The 20,216-nt window shown below is 40.6% G+C and overlaps 2 protein-coding genes and 1 pseudogene across 4 annotated transcripts; 1 reads left to right on the top strand and 2 right to left on the bottom strand.

The window, feature by feature from the left end:
- Positions 1–1,961: 1,961 nt before the first annotated feature.
- LOC135594481 (isocitrate dehydrogenase [NAD] regulatory subunit 1, mitochondrial-like) lies at positions 1,962–5,449 on the bottom strand (annotated as a pseudogene).
- A 688-nt stretch (positions 5,450–6,137) lies between these two features.
- On the top strand, positions 6,138–12,016 carry LOC135592642 (uncharacterized). 3 transcript variants are annotated; one of them, XM_065082219.1, is made up of 15 exons: positions 6,139–6,359; positions 7,555–7,704; positions 7,840–7,951; positions 8,035–8,202; positions 9,301–9,405; positions 9,593–9,676; positions 10,129–10,244; positions 10,319–10,420; positions 10,497–10,610; positions 10,696–10,752; positions 10,841–10,907; positions 10,989–11,042; positions 11,129–11,203; positions 11,575–11,610; positions 11,705–12,016. In XM_065082219.1, exons 2-15 carry the CDS (start codon positions 7,676–7,678, stop codon positions 11,822–11,824), a joined length of 1,239 nt encoding a protein of 412 aa, XP_064938291.1. In that variant the 5' UTR covers positions 6,139–6,359; positions 7,555–7,675; the 3' UTR covers positions 11,825–12,016. The 3 variants fall into 3 exon arrangements, with proteins under 3 accessions (XP_064938293.1, XP_064938291.1, XP_064938292.1); XM_065082220.1 differs by having other exon boundaries at positions 7,552–7,704; XM_065082221.1 differs by lacking the exon at positions 11,575–11,610 and having other exon boundaries at positions 6,138–6,359.
- Positions 12,017–12,462: 446 nt separating this feature from the next.
- LOC135592643 (uncharacterized) lies at positions 12,463–14,470 on the bottom strand. Its single transcript, XM_065082222.1, has 2 exons — positions 13,992–14,470; positions 12,463–13,829 (listed from the first exon to the last, which is right to left on the bottom strand). Exons 1-2 carry the CDS (start codon positions 14,058–14,060, stop codon positions 12,729–12,731), a joined length of 1,170 nt encoding a protein of 389 aa, XP_064938294.1. The 5' UTR covers positions 14,061–14,470; the 3' UTR covers positions 12,463–12,728.
- Between the last annotated feature and the right edge of the window lie 5,746 nt (positions 14,471–20,216).

The following is a 20,216-nucleotide window of genomic DNA, read 5'->3' as shown; positions in this document are numbered from 1 at the left end:
GGATGTTGGATGTGGAGGAGGTGTTTGAGCTCACAATGCATAGGAAACGACCTCTTTGTCTGATGGCAAAACACACGTATCTTTTAGTTGTTGGATGTGGAGGAGATGTTTGAGCTCACAATGCATAGGAAACGACCTCTTTGTCTGATGGCAAAACACACGTATCTTTTAGTTGGATGTTGGATGTGGAGGAGGTGTTTGAGCTCACAATGCATAGGACACGGCCTCTCTGTCTGGTGGCCAAATACATGCATCTTTTATTTGCATGTTGGATGTGCGTTCCGCCTTGTGAGCATATCCTTTCAGACAACTTTCTACTTGCAGGTATATTAAGATAGTGAAGCAGCATAGTCTGGAGATATCACAACCGGGAGTAGATCCAAGCACTGGATTAACATGGCAAATGACCAAGAGGAGGAGACCATGAAGTCTGCAAGTGAGCACCATTATCAGGCCTGACACTATTGCATTCGTGCCAAATGAAAGATATGCTACTGGGTGGATGGGTTTTCGACAGAGAGACGGAGGAGAAACCTGGCCGGTGCTCTGACCCTCGTCTTCCGCCGTACTCCGTGAAGGAACCATTCTACTCTAATGTGGCGGACAATCGCTCGTGGCCCCTTCCATATGAAACGATATCATCACAGGTATAATCATCCCGGAAAGCTCAGGGCGACGTCGTGCGACGCCGATCCGTGTAGGTTGGTTGATGCTCGCACATAAGCTTAAACAGACTGTAATTAATTGACCCCATACGGCTAACTCATCCTCGCAGGTATAAAAGCTAACACTTCTGATGGAGAGAAGGAGATTTTTCAAGAAAGCTTAACCCTTTTAAACCACATCGGTGCTAACTTAACATTTGGAGGGGCTAAGTCGGGAGACCCTTCCCCTCTCGACTCAGGCCTGTGTGCAAGAGCCTAGCGACGATGAAGCAGAATGCGTATCGATAGATGAAGCGTGCATAGAGCCAACTCTGAGTTTTGAACATCGACAAATGGACCGAGTCGTGCTTGACACCTTGGCTATGGTTAGAAAAGTTTGTTAATACTTACTATGTTTGGCAAATTATTAGATATTAAAAAAATGCATTTACCTTAAAGGAAGATGAACAACTTAACACGGTCCAATATTCAAATACTATATACACAACACTATAACAAGTTTAACAATTTATACACTACTGTCATACCTACCTCTGTCCCTCCTTTTCAAGGTTGGCTTTTTCTTTCAAGTTCCATTTTGACTGATCCTTTGATTGATTTGTCCCCTGTCTCGACACTTGCGGTCATGTCGATGACAAGCGGTTTCTCCGCTTGTTCTCGTGACAGAGAACAGGTTACTGAGAAGTTCTGGTTGGAGTCCCCGAGCTTCTGCGAGTACTCAACGGAGACGGCAAATGAAACTCGGAATCTCAGGTTGACGTTGCCCATCGCCGGTAGAGGCGGAGAATGAGATTTGTTACCCATCGGTTGCAGAGTTTATAAGGTATATGTACAAGTGCATTTTTGACACGTGACAAACCTTAGCCCTTTGTCAGAACAGGTTTGCCACGTGTCAAAAATACACTTGTACATATACCTTATAAACTCCACAATCGATGGGTAACAAATCTCGTTCTCCACCTCTACAGCGATGGGCAACGTCAACCTGAGATTCCGAGTTCCATTTGCCGTCTCCGTTGAGTACTTGCAGAAGCTCGGGGACTCCGACCATAACTTCTCGGTAACGTGTTCTCTGTCACGAGAACAAGCGGAGAAACCGCTTGTCATCGACATGACCGCAAGTGTCAAGACAGGGGGCAAATCAATCAAAGGATCAGTCCAAATAGAACTTGAAAGAAAAAGCCAAGGTTGAAAAAGCCAAGGTATGACAGTAGTGTGTGTAAACTGTTAAACTTGTTATAGTGGTGTATATAGTATTTGACAGTAGGTATGACAATAGCTGCCGAGGCATAGAACTCGCAAAGCAAAAACAAATATCATTAAAGGAAAATAAAGCTGGACTTTAAATGTGAACTAAATATGATGCAGCATACCATAACATCAGACTGCCCAGGCTTTGAAGCTAGTTGCATACAGCAGTTATCAACAATGATCTCATTATACTTTTTATCCCTGGATATGTTTTTGCAACCTCACGGTATGATTCTAACAACAGTCCATCTACAAGCTTCATAGTATTGGCATGCATCCTCGAAAGCATACTTGGCAATTCGATCGAACAGAACTTTTGTTATCACCTAGCAAAAAGATGTCAAGAGGCCAAGAAATAAAAAAGAGGGGGAAAAAAGACTAAACACAAGCGAGAAATGAAAGACATCAATCACCAAAGAAAGGAGTTCAATATACAAGACTGCTCTAACTGAAGATTTGATTTTGCTATATGGCTTTACTACAATTTAATGACTCATTGCATCTAAATTTATCAACTAAAACACAAATGGACAACCGAGAATTCAAAAAGACAGTGCAAGTAACAGCTATAACTTCAGACGATGTGCAAGCAAAGAAATCGCTGAACGAAGATACATTAACCAAGATATCAAAATAAGAAAGCAAAACTATCACACAAAATGAAAGGAGTGAGGACTTCAAAACAAAGTGAGACTATCTTGTTTCATAGATTTTAGATTTTATAGTCGTTCTAAGAGCATTGGACTGCAAGAGATAAAAAAGGACAGTCCCAGTTTGGTCGGGGATTTGACTGGTCGATTACCAAGATACTGAGTATCTCTATATCAGTGGTTCAAGTTTTGTTTCAGGTGTGCAAGTTATCGGGAGCTTTTTCCAAAGGATCTTAAGTGTCATAAGGTTTTCTATACCGTGATATAAACTATCCCCATGTACAAATCAACTAAACTGATAAATTATTCATCTGACTTTCTTTATGGTGGAAATTCTGCATTTCCTCATGTTAGCAACCAGAGGATTTCACACACAAAAAGATGAAATGCAGTAAGATGCCTAGTGTTCCTAATTAGGGTTATAGGGTATCCTACATAATGTTTTGAGGCATACTAGAACAATTGGAAGCCAGTATTTATGCAATATCAGGGATGACGACCACCAGGATTTTATTTGAGGGGTAAATAGAAAAACCCAACAGGAATCATACCCTTTTTAGAAATCTTGGTTAAAGAAAACAGCAAATAGAAAGGAAAAAAAATACAAAAAGTTTAGAAAGAAACATAAAAAACTATAGAGAAAGAGAAGCGAAGATAACCCAAACACCCAAATGAAGGAAAAGTGGTCAGCAACTCTTATTTCTCATGTGAACAAAACCAGAGATACAGAAAACAAACTAGTGCATACTTGTGTTTCATAATTCGAGAAAGAGCTGTGCCGGGCAAACTGACATGAAGGCATCTTTTAACTCTTTAAAAGAGACCCAAAAAGAATATCAACTAACTATTACATAATATAAATGGTTCCCACTGAATTCAAACAAGTTCAAAACAAAACATATTGGACCTCTTTAACAGTAAAGAAAATCCATAAAAATCCACCAAAAAAAATCCTAAAAATAGGTGGAAAAGCTCTAGAGCTCTAGATATGATATGATCAAACTAGATCTTAGGTCCATCTAAACCTTACTTATTGTGAATTGCATCAGCTTGCTGCCTGCAACAGTCAGGTACTCAAAACATCATATGTTTATGCTTTAAGCAAAGTTCAAAGCTTCATGAAACACTTTCATACAACCCTGCATAAAAATTGGTGCATAATTGTCAAATCTCATGCTAATCTTTCTTTTTTTCTCAACATCAATGGCTACCATTATTAGTTTGATCTTCCTTTTGCACCGAATGTCAACATAAGGATCACCAAATATGCAAAACCAACTTTTGTATTTGTTGTTGCACTTTCAGTGGCTCTTCGAAGAGAAGTTGATAAACAAATCACTCTTCTTCAATATGCTCATGGAATGGTTCATCTGGTATGACCTCTTAGGCTAGTTGAACTGACAACTTGCTGTGGTTATTGTAGTGTAGCCTTTCAGATCTTCTACATGCATTAGATACCACAAATTGCATAAAGTTAGCCCACACCCACAACTGTATCAAATTTGCCATCCAACTTCTGTCATCAAAATCCTTCACATCAATTCTTTGAATCAATTGTTGATGCAATCCATCGTTTAAGAGTCGTGGGCTCTAATATTGAACTTATGAAGTACCAGGCGTAACAGGACTCTGCAAGGACTTGGATATAGGTGTGTAGACTCTAGAGTGAGAACCCAACAATGAACGTTATGTTCAACAGAATCATGTTCAACAGAATCACCGTGTTACAAAAGGTAGGAATTAGATGGAAGGGATCCTACAAAGATGGTTAACAAGTAAAATTTTAATGTACTGTGATATTATTACTTAAAGTAAAAAAGGAAGCCAACACACATATAAAGGCTGGTGTCTGCCACACCAAATAGAAAAACAGTGATAATTGTATGCAAGGGTGACTACCACACCAAATAGAAAATCATCCATAGGAGTCAGCTAGCTTGATTGAGAAAACAGTATCTATAGCCATCCATGTCAATTCTGCTAATTTAATTTGTAATACTACAAGAAAAACATGAATCAAGTCCCAAAATATAAAAAAAAGAAGAAGTAACTTTACATTCAGTCAATTTGCTCAATCCCCTTCACCATCATCCTTCATCTCCACCACATTTAGGCATTCTCCACCACCAGTACCACCTCCTCTTTGCCACTACCTACTGATTACTGTTACGAAAATGATCATGCACTTACTTGCCTCAACACGCTCTCTCGGTACTTGTGACCGGTCAAACACATTTTTATCTACATCAACTAATGATCCACAAGAACAAGAAAATCCTATGCAAACAATAATGAAAAGAACATCATACATCAGCAATTAGAGTGACAATTCGAATTCCATTTCTTGTACGAGAACCATACAGGTCACAGAAAAGGATTATAAAGTTGGGGAATTGTAATAATAAGTATTAGGAAAATTTCCTTTTCCAAGTTTCCAACTCACAAAGCTTTGGCAGAAATGGAAAGCCACATACGTTGAGACTCTTCACGACGCCAGGAACGACCTCGTGCTCCAGACCGGAGTAATCCCCCTCGGTATTCTCTCTGATCAACGCGTAAAGATCGAGTTCCTTTCTTAGCTACACGTTGAGGGAGCTGACCCCTCCGCCCACCGGCGTCCTGAGGCCGCCCTTGAGGCAGACCTTGTTCATCCGGATCGACTCGATAACCTCCGCCGGGCACCGTGGTCATGTCGCCGTGGACCTCATAGGTCTCGAAGTAGACGATGCGGGGAATGTAGGTCACGGAACACCAGGCCTCGGGAGGGGCCCGCCGCGACCGCGGCGAGACGATGCCGGCCGCATCACGAAGAAGGTGGCGAAGAAGCGAAGGTGCTCGCCTTGCGATATTGGCCTTTGGGCCGTCGATTCGAGGGGATAGGGTTCAAGGAGAGAGAAAGAGCAACTGACCTCAATAAAGGGGTTTTATAGTCATTTTATTGAGCAATTAATGGAGCCATAGAAACGCCTGGATTTATCCGGACCTCAACGGTATGATTGTATAACGTTTATATCGTGAGGTGATCGACTTAACAATGGCATCGACGTTATGATTATATATAACGCTGTCTCGGTCCCGCACGATTCAGGAAAATCCATCGACGTCATCGAAGACCCTCGAGCTCCCCCATGTGGGGACCCACGGGCAAGCGTCTCTCTCTTGAGCTTGGCTCGAAGCATCGGAAGTGATCTTGAGCCGTCCTTGAACGATCAAGTCTTCTTGATCATCTCATCATGGTCGTCCGAACGCAAACCCGGCTCGCTAGACCCCAGCATGCTACGCACATCGAACGCATGCGTTGGACCGATTTGTTAGTCAAACGTGAGCTTTGGTCTGGTCGGGTCGGGTCAGATCTTCTAAACCGTTTATAAAGTGGTAACATTTCCGTCACATATGCTTACTTTTGTATACGCAACATATTGGATGGCATATTTTTATCCGAAAAGATCCGACCCGCATTGGACCACAATAATTGCGGAGTGAAGTCGATCTCCGGACACGAGTGGCCGTTCCGTAACTGAATTCCACGGCTCTCAACGGCCAGTCTCACTCACCCATATTACGTTCATTGCGTTTCGTTTTCCTCGTCATTTCTTCTCGCTCCCTCTCCGTTGGTTTTCCTCTTCCCCGCAAGAAACGGCTCACGAGTTCGTAGGGGGGTCGACGGCGCGAGTGCTCCAATCCCTCCCGCGTAGGCTTCTCACACTTCTCCTCGGAGGTGACGGCGCACCGAGGGGCAAATTCCGCTTCTAAGGTTTCGTCTTGTGGGAGGTCGGACGGCCCTGGTTCCCAGGTGCGCCAGCGAATCTCTGCTTTGTTCTTGACTTGCTTTGCTTCGAATCGGAGTTAACGCTCGAGTATCTCTCTTGGTCCTTCTTCCGCGATTCCTAGGGATTTGGTGACAAAAGGAGATCATTCGGCAGAAAGTTTTTGTGTTTTTGTTTTCTATCATGTGTGGGTCTTCTATTACCATAATATTAGAAATGGACTTCGAGCGCATTTTTATCCTGATCGAAGAAAGAAACGGTAAATGGTGCGTTATTCAACTAAAGCTAGTTGTAACCGCTGAAAAGCGAGTAAACAAAAGGGATTTTTTTTGACTTGGAAGCTTCCCTCTTTTACATGCCAAGCTTCGGATGCAATTTACTTGCCATTGATTTGAGAAATTGCAGTCAAGTCATCGATCCGCTTATTCCTTGTAATAGCAGGAACAGAAGGGGATGTGAGCTGAAAGAGTTAATCTACTTGAGTCAAGAGGACTTATATAGGATTCCTTTGTTAATGTTAAAGAAATTAGCGTCACGAAGTTCATACCGAATACCAAACATACTCATTTCAAGAGAAATCCTTTGAGAAACACTTTATCGAAGTAGCAGGTTGACTGGCAGTTTAATAGATATCAAGCAAAGGCAACGGCTCTGCATGAATCATATCATTGTGAGAACCTTCTCACTCTTCTTCAGGAAAAGTTCATGATGCATCTTGAATATGTACTCGAGGTGTTGAATGAGCACCACTGTGCCAACAGACATTTAAGTCAAACTGCAAAAGAAACCATGGTGCAGGAACAGAACCTTCGATTTTGTTGTCTTCTAGCTTTCCTAGTTAGTTCTTCAATTCGGCTACCATTTTGATGTATATGACTCATTCTTTGAGGTTGACACTATCAGCTACCTTTACACCGAACATAGACCGGATTGTATCCAAGATAGAAATTATAATATAAATGTTTTGCAGGCCCTTCCTATGTCCGTCTACATAACTCACCAAAGACCGGATCCTTTTTGGGTCCGAGATTCTTCTTCTTCTTCTGCCAATGCTCGACTGAGATCTCAATGATTGTTTAGCACACAGGTTCATCAGAACAGACATGCTGCCGCCTTGAATTTTTCACGAGTCTTTGGATGCATGTTTAACAAATTAATTTCTTTTAGCCTTATCAATTTACATCATATATATATACCACTTTTATCCATGTTCTGTAGCAGTTTGGTCGTGAGGAAGGCCTACCTCTCTCTTTGAGGAGCTTGTGATCATGAAATTTTTGAGCACTGTAGAGCAGCTTCCAGTGGCAAGAATCAGTCTGTCTTTGTGACCTGGGTCATAATTATGGCAAGATTTGGAAACCCTGCACCCAGGTTTGTAGATTATCTGGTTACTTTCTCTGAGAGCTATCAAATATATGTTGCAAATTAGAGATGACATTTCTTTCTATTGAATGGCATCTCGTCATCATATGACCACTATCCTATTCTGTTTATCATGGCTTGCAGTGGACCTGTTTCACAACCCAACGAGAGCATGAAGTTGATCATAGCAGTTTCTATCGGAGTTGTTTTGGGCTACTTCATTGGAATCTCACTTCCCGCAGTCAACATAACAAAGGTACATTGTCAAATTATTCTGAATGATTAACTTTGTTTATTTCCAAAATTAGACCTGAAAATTCTATCTGCTTAACTCGTCAGCTCCACTTTCCCCGTAGCATCATTGTATGCACGGAGGAAGATAGCCCAAGTCTCGACACTTCGACTTCTGGACACGTTCACAGCAGCAACAATAGAAGACTACATTCTAACAATAGTCTCAGTCACAGCAGTAACAATACAAGACTACATTCTAACAATAATCTGGAGGTACTTTTATATTTCTATGTTAAATTAACTGCGAGATCTATCATGAGGTCTTTTATGGAACCATTTTCTTGTTATAGAATCCAATTGTTCTTCTTATCTTGTTTCATGTATGTTGCACTTATGATTCACCTTAAAATAGAGTTTATGAGCTTTAATGATACTGAGCTTCTACGGAGTAGATATTGGAGATAGTTCACATGAGGAACATCCATGTAAATGTAATAGACCAGGTTTGATAGATTTGATTTACACTGCAACAGCAGAATGTAAATGAACATACTGAGCTGATTTTAAACTCTTAGTCTAATATACTGTTAAGGTTTTTTTTATCAAATTATAGAAGGGAATAATAGCAAGATGCTTCCATTCAAGTGTCATGAAACAGGGACCAGATCAGCTGCTATCTTATGTAGAAGTCAAGCTGCACGGTGATCATGGACCATCATATTACAGAATTTCGTTGTCTCCGATCATTATTGTTATAATTCAGGTTATGCTATATGTGAATAGTACTTGGTAGATTTTTCTTTCTTGAGCCTCCAGGAGGCTCAACTGAAACCCTTTTTCTAATGTTCATGCCTCTGCAAATATTAGCTGAATTAATTTTTTTTACTTTGTCCACCCAAACTTTTTAGGTAGTATGGAGTTTGTGTGAATTAGTAGCAGTGATCTGATTGGTAATTCTTTTAAGAATCAAAGTTCATGTATCAAAATGATAAATGACTCATAGAAAAAGTGTTGGTTCATTCAGATCGTGCAAACCTTCCAAATGATTGCTTGTGGAGGTCAATTCTATGGACGTGCAATGACTGCAGTTATGTTCAGACTTCTCATGTTCATGGCCATAATTTGAGGACCATTATGTAATTAAATGCTCATAATTTGAATATGTGATCTTTGACTATTCCTCCATCTGTTAAGTTGCAGGTACATAATATGTTACCTTAATGGCAGAATTTTCAGTATGGTCCCTCTTATTTTATCTTTACACTCTTCTTTAAACATCTTAGCTTCTTGCTTTTTGCATTAGACTACATACTCAAGTTATTTTCATCATGTTATGTCTGGTGAATTTAATTTTCTGCCTATTTGGTATAGATATATGTTTCAACAAATCCCCGAGGTGCAGAAAGACTACCACCGGGCATGGTGGTATCTGAATCAGATCTTTACCAACGCAGGCTGTGGGGGAAGCCAAGTGAGGTATGTTGATATGGTTGTATGTTGCTTTCATGCCAAAAATAATTCATGGATCATGATGCTGCCAGTGTATCTGAATAAACATGCATGTGCTACTGCCACTGGTATGCCAATAGCTAATGGTCTCTTCTTGTTTTCATCTCCACTTTCAGTTTCATGACATAATGACGCATTGTTTGGTGAATTGCAGGATTTACACATCCTCCAGAAATACTTGGTTTCATTCACTGTTGGACTTCGCCAAAAAAAGATTGTTGATGCAGCAGTCAAAAAGGTTAGCGAAGGGGCAAACTTGAATTGTTAGCCATCTTTCCAGTAATTAGGACAATTTGTTCGACTGTGTATGTTAGATATAGTATGCTTCTTAATCATATAGTTCTTCTTCTACTTAATCTTAGTAGTGTAAGACTTGACTGCAGAAACTCATTTCCTATCCAGTTTCTAGTCATTCTTAAGTTCTCATGCACATGAATGTGCATCAGATAATTAGGATCTCAGTTACTGAGCATCCATAGTTTATTTTGAGCAAAATAATGAGTTCTCAATTAATGTAAAAGCCATGTTCAAAATATAATGATACATCAATTTTAGTAACCTATTATATTAATTGTGCACGATACTACTTGTTTGACGGCAGATGAACCATCTTCGATAGCTTTTGACACTGATATTTGATTTTTATTTTTCGATAAATCATAGCCTGACTAGAGTCTCATGATTTTACAGTTCTCTGAAAATTTTACGATCTTGCTGTTCCATTATGATGGTCAAACAAGTGAGTGGGATGAATTCGAGTGGTCCAAACGGGCTATTCATATTAGCGCTAGGAAACAAACTAAATGGTGAGTGAAGGAAGCATTTTTCTGATAGCAATGTTATTGATATACATATTTAACACTCATCTGTGTATCTCAAGGTGGTATGCCAAGCGATTCTTGCAACCTGACATTGTCGCTCCATATGATTACATATTTATATGGGATGAAGATCTAGGAGTTGAACATTTCGATGCAGAAGAGTGAGCGTTTGCCATAGTTCATGTGTGCATTCCGCCTTGTGAACACATCCTTTCAGACACAACTTTCTACTTTCAGGTATATTAAGATTGTGAAGAAGCATAGGCTGGAGATATCACAACCGGGAGTAGATCCGAGCACTGGATTAACATGGCAAATGACTAAGAGGAGAAGAGACCATGAAGTCCACCGGTGAGCGCTATTATCAGCAGGCCTGATACTTTTGCATTCTTGCCAAATGAAAGATTATACTAATGGGTGGATGGGTTTTCAACAGAGAGACGGAGGAGAAACCCGGCAGGTGCTCTGACCCTTGTCGTCCGCCATGCTCCTCGTAGGAACCATTCTACTCTTTCTCACCCATTCTGCCTCAGAATTTTGTGCTTACCAGGACTGAGTCTTCCTTGTCATGCCATGAATAGATTCGTAGAGATAATGGCACCTGTGTTCTCCAGAGATGCGTGGCGCTGTGTATGGCATATGATTCAGGTACGTCAATCTATATCAATCACTTTGCGTAGCTCCTGGTCTCTATCTCAGCTTAATTGCAACTACTGGTTGCTGTCGCAGAATGACTTGGTTCATGGATGGGGTCTTGACTTTGCTTTTAGGAGATGTGTGGAGGTACTCGGTGTACATTTTGAAGTCGAGCTTCTTCTGCAATAAACCTTACTGTTTTGCCTGATCTTGATCGTTTATTGTATGTGTAGTCTGCCCATGAGACAATTGGCGTTGTGGATTCTCAATGGATTGCTCATCTAAACATCCCTTCACTTGGAAACCAGGTAGGAGATGACTGCTCTGTTCCCCTATCTTTACCAGCATTAAAAAAAAAACAGACCTAATGTAATATCATTAGTATTCTTACACTTCAAAAAGTATTAGTATTGATCCAGTGATGATATATCAAACTCACTCATGGAAGATCGAAGGTTCAAAATTTTATTTGATATTTTTTTTACCTGAATATTGGCCTAGTGATAGATAATAAATCAGACTCATTTATAGTTGAGGATTCAAAAATCCCTCTAAATTTTTTTGAAGATATTAACTAGTCTAATCGGTAAAGATCATGATTGTAAATAGGCCTTACGGTTGATAGAAAGATCTCTATCTTTCTGGTTTGTATGTATCATGAGTCTTTCATGTTCTACAGGGCAAAGGAAAGAATGAAAAGGCAGCAAGGCAAGGGGTATAATAGATTACATGTCTTCTCTCTTATTTGCATCCTCCTTCTCATGCCATGACGACTTGACATTGGTTTCTGGTTTTGTTGATGCTACCAGGTGAGGCAACGATGCTACGAAGAGGCGGCGACGTTCGGAACTCGAATGGCAGATGCAGAGAAAGCATACTACAGGGAGATGGGGATGCTCCCCCTGAAGCGACAGCTATGTGGACCATAACATGATCAACTCTTTTGCTGGTGCAGTGAAGCAGCTTGCAGCGGTAGAAGCAATCACATATTCTCTGTATGGACAACCCCAACGTTAACTCCCTTTTTATTTTTGTTTCTGGATGATTAAATTTAACATAATTATCTTTGTGAGGAGTTATTACGGTTGAGGTTAAGAAAAGGGAGTTCAGAACATTTCTTTAATGTGATGATCTTGATGAAGGAACACAGTACTGCCAAGTAATAACAGTGAAGAAGTCTTCAAATATTTATCCTCAAACACTCGATTCTTAGAAAGCATAACCAGGGAATATTTATCTCTAAAGGAAGTATCTGAACAACTCAGGACAGACAAATAGTTTGCTATTAAGTATGTGGATCTGAGATGCTGGACTCCTTCCTAGTCCTTTAGAGAATTCTGATGTTTGGAGATGCCTTACTACTTGTGATACCTCCTTTGAAGGATGCCATGAATTGGAATTACTACAATGAACAGATAAATTCCCTTTGAAGTAACTTCATGTATCTTCTTCCTGATGATTATGCATATGCCAATACAAAAAAAAACAACATGCAAAACATTAACAAAGATATATATCCTCACATATCATCGAAACAAGCCATCGGGGATCTCAACCATATCATATATTACGATCAAAGAAATGAAAATGAATCGATTAATGAATCGATAGAAGAGTACATGACAAAACTGCGCTCATTTAGTGACCTGTGTGCACACAGATGGAAACAACTATCAGCTCTACTAAATATTATTGCGCATATGTACATGACAAAACTCCATGCTTGCCCTCTCCTTCCCAAGAATTCATCCACCTGTGTCAGATGCTCATATCCAATACAAGACTATCATTTTCTCATACCATTGCCATCAATCTACAATGCCATTGATTCACTCAGCCACTTTCTCTTTTGCAGTTCCCAGGAAGGAGGTATCTGTATCGGTCAGCATTCTGAATTAGGTAACCCGGAAGGTTTAATGCAGAGTATGAACTGGGAATTGGCCCCAACTTGGCAATAATCTTTTGGAATGTGTACTCCTCAGGAAACATGTCGAAAAGGTCTGCTCCTTGACAGATGACATCCTGAATTCTCTTGGGATTAAGGTAATAGGCAAATCTGATACGATCGACATGGCTGTATGCTCTCATTTTGAAGGTAAATTCACTGATGTGCCGGAAGCAGAAGCTGCAGTGCCACCCAGAATCAGCTAACAGGTCATCGGACTGCCGGAAATGGGCGTACCTGGTCTTCCCAGCTCGGTATCGGTGGACCGAAGCCCTCCAACTGTCATCATCAAGGTGGAACTCAAAGGAGTAGAGGTAGTTCCTAAGCTGGAGATGAAGCTTCTCCGGGATCTCGTCACACCATCTGAGCAGGTTGATCGTGTGGCCACTGGGGATCTCATCAACATCCGACATGATCAGCAGGTCATCGTCGCTGATGCCGGCGATCCTGATGAGCTGATCCAGTGCCACTCGCTGGTACGACTCCTCGACGAACGGATTCTCCCCTTTGACGAACCTCCCCCCGACGGTCCCGTAGGTCAACCGCGACTCTACGAACTTGAAGCGGCGGCGATTGCTCGCGAAGAGGAGGGGCTTCTTCAAGGCGGTGAAGGTCGAGTTGGACTCGAGCAGAATGAACTCGGAGACGAAGGGGCTGAGCTCGTTCCACCGCACTTGGAGGATGTCGAGCTCATTGTTGAAGAGGACGGCGTCGAAGACGCGCCTTGGCGTTTCCCGGACGCCCCAGCCATGGAGCTTGCACAGGTGCTCCATGGAGACGTTCTCGTGGTAGTAGTGCGGTATGGTCCTGAAGGGTTTAGGGGGGGATTCCCACAGCGGCCGGAGGAAGTAGGTGAACTTTTGGCCGTGGACGTAGATGACGAAGACAAGGATGGGGATACCGACGAAGAGCAACAGTAATGCCTTGAGATCGAAGCACCGGAGGGCGCACCGGAGCCGCCGGGACATGCTCAGAGCTGCCCTTGAAGCCTGCAACAGAGTCCGAACACAGCGTAAGGCTACAATAACAGCAAAACATGAACACGGGCTCAAACGCCACGAATCGCACAAAATAAAGATTAGATTTTGAACAAAGACACAGCTTTTCAGATCTTTTCACAAGAGTTACAGAAACAGAAAGAGGAAGATTACCCCGCCGCAGACGTTCTCACAGATATCATCCGTCTTCTTGGAGCAATAAGGGCACCCCGCTTCCGTCATTCTGAAGAAAGCACTTCGCCAGCAACAAAAAGGATCGACCTTTACTCCAAAAAGATCCGCCTTTCTGCCAAATTCCTCCACACCGATACTTCCCGGCGCCGATCGGATCCCGCAGCCACAAAACGATGTGCCCGATCAATCCGATCTCCGCCCGCCCTCTCTCTCTCTCTCTCCCCCTCTCTGATTACTGTAGTAGTATCCTCTCTCTCTCTCTCTCTCTCTCTCTCTATACCAGAAATAACACCGAACAAACACCTCAAGCCTCTTCCCCACTACGTCTGCCCCAAAGCTCTATCTTTTTTCCCTCTTGTTACCGGCGAACGGCCTACCACTCAAATCTCGAAGCTAATGAGCATTCGATGAACAAAAGCAGAGCAGATGAGGAGACGAGAAGATGAGGTAGGGAAGTGGGGCGCGTCGGGCTCTCATATAGCGCGAATACAACACGGAGAAGGAGACGGAGAAAGGGCTATTGGGGGAGCCGCGTCGATCGAAGGCTTCCTCGTCGGTTCCAAAGACAGGGTATGCGTTGCGGCATTTAATGGGCCGCGTCGTTTAGTCACCACGTCGTAACGTACTCCGGCCGGCCTGTTTTCGTCACCATGTTAATCTCCCGTCATAACTCCGTTAACTCCTTCCCGTTGTTAGTCTTATTATTATTATTTATTATATTAAATTACATTCAAAATATTCTTAAATGAATCCCAATTAGATAAAATTAATTGGTGTTGATTATGCATAATAAGTGGGTTTGTGTTTGTGTCATCAACAGGTTGACATGCTTAATCATATGTGTAAGTGAGTTGGATTGGAGTTGAGAGAATTATTTTTAATACGAAGTACATTAATCATTTCATATTCGAGCCATATAAATAGGTCAAAAGGAGAGAGAGAGAGAGAGAGAGAGAGAGAGAGAGTCTTGACTTGGAAAATAAATAATACATGCATATTATGAAAGGGATTGAGAAGTGGCAATGTTCAAATCTTTTGAATGCTCCATCGCAAATACAAAATGTTAGCTAAGAATCGTTTTCGTGTGTTGCGTCGGCAGAAATCTCGTGAACTAAATCTTATAGGTTAAGCAATTTATCAAAGCAAAGCAGTAAATAAGATAACAACATGAAAACGTGTGATGGACGAAGTCTTTGCCAATCGAGTCTTCGACGACTTGGCCCGTTCACCGTTGACGATCACACTGCCTAAACTTGTTCCGAGTCGTTGACCTCCGCGACTTGGTGTTGCATCCTAATTGCTCGAGTGGGCAAGTTGGATTGCGTAGGTAGAAAAGATCTTGAGGTTTTGCGTGCATTGGGAGTCCTCCTATCTCAAAGGGATGTGACAGGAATATTTCTTGTACCTTGATGATTCAATATATGGAGAGTTCATGTCTTTTGAGCATGCAGATGAGTCACTTATCATGACAAAACCTCAACACACATTTTGACTCTTTCTTTCTATAGCTTCGATCGGCAGACTTGTGTGCTTACACGGTGCAAGATCATGAATGCTTGGACTTGGTCAGAGTCAAAACACAACTGAAAAGGATTTGATCTGAAATGATATGTTTGCAGCATCATCATCATCATCACAAAATTAAAGCTTCAACTACATTTGACTTATGGTAATTAACAGAGATTAACTACCATGATATACTAACAAGTTTCTATATCTAAGAAGAATATATATATATATATATATATATATATATATATATATATATATATATATATGATCATGTTTTCATTGAGATATCTAAGTTAATTATTGTATTATTCTACAAGTTAAAAAAAAAAATTACACCAAAAAAATCATGATCGAAGAGAATGACCGACCAGTGAAAGATGATTTTTTTTCTCAAGGATAAATGTGGAGCTTAAGGGCCCACAAAGTCATTGCATTATAGAAAATTATTAGGAGGGAGAGGTTAAGAAAACAACATAATCACATGCCTTCATGCATACATATATACAAAGGAATCCCCAAGTAAGCTCAAGTGTCTCATCACACCCCACAACACATGCTTGTGGAGGTCACTCGCACTCGCGATGATATGAAATGTTCACCGTCCGCATCAAGCCTCACTTGCTCGTTGGCTTCTTTGTCCTCACCATGGCTGGAGACCGAATTGGACCACTTGTAACACCAAGCTCTCCTGGTGGACCTCAAACGGTGCACAAGCATCTCACCGCTGCATGGTGTCAAAAGTAGCCATCAAGAAAAGATCGTACAGCCAACTCTGTTTGAACTCATTCTCCGCACTCGATCAGTAGTTACAGCAGAGCTCCTACTGTCCTGCAAAAGTTGCTTTTGATAGTTAAAGAAGATGCTGCTGCTGCACCAAAAGTATTTGATCTGCTACTCTATCTCGACTAATGCTCTGCACTTGATTAATAATTACAGCAGCTCCTACTGTCCAGCAAAAGTTGCTTTAGATAGTTAAAGACGATGCTGCCAACACCAAAAAGTATCTGATCTGCTACCCTGAAACATGTTCTTCTGTCTTCTTTATTCTTGCAACAGCAGTATAAAGTTGCCTTGGATAGTTCAAAATTGTACTGCATCAGAAAGTGCTGTCATTTTGATCCGCTAATCCGCTCCCTCCATGTTCGGGTAATCCCTGCTGACTTCACTGTGGACATTTCTATCTGCCGTTGTTCTTGCAGCAGCCAACATGAAGTTGCTTTAGATGATTGACGATGACACTGCATCTAAAGTCTTATTGTATTGATCTGCCACTGTGCTACATGTTCGGTCGACTGCACTGTGGACTCTTTTACCTGCTTTTGTTGCTGCAGCATAAAGTAGCTGTAGATGATTGAACTTTGCATCGAGAAGTACTGTTGTTCTGATGTGCCACCATGCTACATTTTCCCGGAATTCCCGTTGATTTGTTTTTCTGTGGAATCTTCTACCTGCCGTTGATTGTTTCTGCAACAGCAACATAGAGTTGCTTTTGTTTTTTATTGTCATTTGATCTGCTACTGTACTACACGTTCCTGCTACTTTAAATAACTAAAAATGACACTGCAGCACGTTAGATTATATGATCATATTTAATCAGATAAAATATATTATAAATGTGATTTAATTTTAGCAATTAGTTCATTTATAGTAATACAAATAAAAACACTAGTGCCTGGATAAGAATAATCAAAACCAACACTTACTAAGTACCAAGGGACCTCCTTGCTCCTGGAATGCATCAGAGCAGAATTCTTTTCCCAGCCTCCGGCAGGATTACGGATCATGAATATTCATTCGTACTGAAGAAGTATCAGATGAGGGGATCACATTAGACAGAACATACATAATTGCCAACTTAGAAATATTGAAACCTTTAGAGCAGTCAAAAAACTTGTGAATAAAGAATTACTGTTTCTGTAACTATAACACTTTTCAGACGACTTTGCTCACAGTTGATTGGTGTTTCTGAGCCAACTCGTCCAGTTACACTAACAACAAGGACCTTGCAAGAAGCATCTTAAAGAATGACGAAACAAGATAGCACAATGTAAAAGAAAAAGAAACAAATGAATTAAACCAGCAGGTAAGATAATCCAAGATCTAACGATTAATATTTCATCAAATATTTTAATATTAATTCCACAAATTGCTCTGTCTTAAAATGCAAATTTGCATCTAGAACAAGAAGACAACGGAAGGTACTTTTTGCACAAAAATTTCTAATCAAAATTTAAATTATGGTACTATAAAATAAATAATATGCATCTTGCTAATTAACATCGTTACATCAAGGATTCCAATGAAATTCAATGAGTCAAGGTCTCAAGCAGCATAGACCCAAAAAAAAGGGGTCAAAATCTACTAGTATTAGTTATAGTGTGTACAATGTTGTTCCTATATAACGTAGGTGACCAAAGTTTAAGCCATGTAAATAGCTTGACGAATCTCAACGATAAGGTCAACGCAGATAGATTATTCCAAAACACAAACCTCCAATATTCAATACAAATATCCACCCAAATAGTCAAGTAGCTAAAATAAGGGCATTCATGTGGTGTTATAGATATCTCAAACATAATCATTTTCCCTTACCCCTAGGTACTACAACAATTCTCGGTATGAAATGTTAAAACAATCCAATGCAAAACAAAGTAGGGTAAGATTTTCCTAAAAAAGTAAGCTTCATATGCTTCAATCAGACAGCAATAAAGTCCCAAAACCATATCCCACTCAGATAACCCTATGTCTACAAAGATGATTACAACAAGAATTTCAGACAGGGGCACACACTCACCCAAATTGTTCAATTGGTCGACTCTGGTGACTGATCTGAGGTTTTCCGCATGACTGCTCAAGAATCTCATCCGAAATCAACGCCATGTCCCGAGGGGTAAACAAGATAAAGAAGCAACCGGAGAGAGCACATACCATTTCCCAGTGATTTAAAAAGCGTTAGACGCCAAGGTCCAAAAACACCCGAGGCGCTTGCCCGAGCGAAGTGAGGTGCTAAAATATTAAAATATATAATATAATTAATAAATATAATTATTTAATAGTATTAAAATCAAAAATAATATATCATTAATCTAATAAATACAAATACATTACTGTTACTAATATACTGTATACTGTTAACAGTATACTTTCGAAAGAGGAGAAGGAAGAGGAGTGTAAGGGAAGACCGAGGGTGCAGCGATAGCGGTAAAAGTGAGCAGCAGCGGCGAGAGCAGCGAGTGGCGACAGTGGCAACGGGAGCGGCGACAGCGACAGTGGGAGCGACGAGTGGCGACAGTGACGAGCAGCGACAGTGGGAGTGACGAGTGGCGACAACGACGAGCAGCGACAATGGGAGCGACGAGCTGTGACAGCGACAGTGGAGAGTGGCGACAGCGGCAACGGGAGCGGTGACAGCGGCAACGACAGCGAGCAGCAGCAACGGTAGCGTGAACGCGAGTAGGGTTAGGGTTGGACAGCGGTTGCTGATATCGATGCTTTAGTTGGTTCGATTGAACACCGGAGACCGAGCCAGACCTAAAACGTTGGTTCGGTCGCCTGGTTTAACCCAGCTGGGTTCGGGCGAGTGCCCAGGTGACGCCTCTTTGAAGCGTGCCGCTTGGAAGTGAAGCGAGGCACTCGGGCCTCGCCTCGTCTCGCCCGAGCACCTAGGCGAGCGCCCGAGCGCCTATTGAAATCACTGCCATTTCCTATCCCGCCCAATAGCAGACAGCACCGCTGCACTCATGCAGTAGAACAATCCACCAAATGTATACATCCCTAGAACAGCTTCAAGAATTTGAGAAGAGAAGAATAGAAAACGACAGTAGTGAAACGACTCTTCACGACTGAAGTGATCGAAAGAGAACAAGAAATCTGTCGACAGTAGAGGAAATTGATCATCATTGAGGCATGGAAGAACGACGAGCCAAGAATGGGGAAGAGCCAAGAAAAAAAATAGAATTTTTTTTTTTAGATACCAGTCCCTAAGGAGAAGGTAAAGAAAGTTATACAAAACATAGAGCCAAACAATGTATCATAATTAACTACAACTTAAAAAGGAGTTTTATAGAATTGTAAAGATATTTAACTACTTAAAAAATATCTTTAATTATCTTATAACCATAATGAATTTTAAAAGAACAATAATAATTCTTCAAAATTTCAATAAACATTTAAATAATAGTTAATTGATGAAGATAAACTTAAATTTAAAATAAAAATACAAATTATTTATTTTAGATGGATTTTCTATGTGTATATACATGATGAGTATCATAGGTATTTTGTTATCTTTTATGTGTGTGGATTGTTTTGGCTTGCTTTCTTGTGAAGGAAAAAATATTTAAATAATATATAATACTAAAATTTTGAAATAAAATATATATTTAGATTTTAAAGCAGTCCCAAATACTTGTATGTTCTTGTTAATTGCTGAGAAAAAAGTTTGACATCCAATAAGCAAGATGGGAAAATTTTTTAATTCCCTCGTATATCCATTGTCATTGGAAGTCAGCCATAACACATAATATTATTAATTATAAAATGTACTTCATTAAAGATAATTAGCTTTAAGATTGTCTTTTCTTTTTAACTTAATGTCAAATACTATTCTTATATATCAGAAGAATTTCATATATATCACAATTGTATACATTGTACATGAATAATCAACATACCAAGAATATTTTAATTTTT

The sequence above is a fragment of the Musa acuminata genome, chromosome BXJ1-9 (assembly GCF_036884655.1).
Source record: "Musa acuminata AAA Group cultivar baxijiao chromosome BXJ1-9, Cavendish_Baxijiao_AAA, whole genome shotgun sequence".
NCBI lineage: Eukaryota > Viridiplantae > Streptophyta > Magnoliopsida > Zingiberales > Musaceae > Musa > Musa acuminata.
This window is presented reverse-complemented; position numbering and strand designations above follow the sequence as displayed.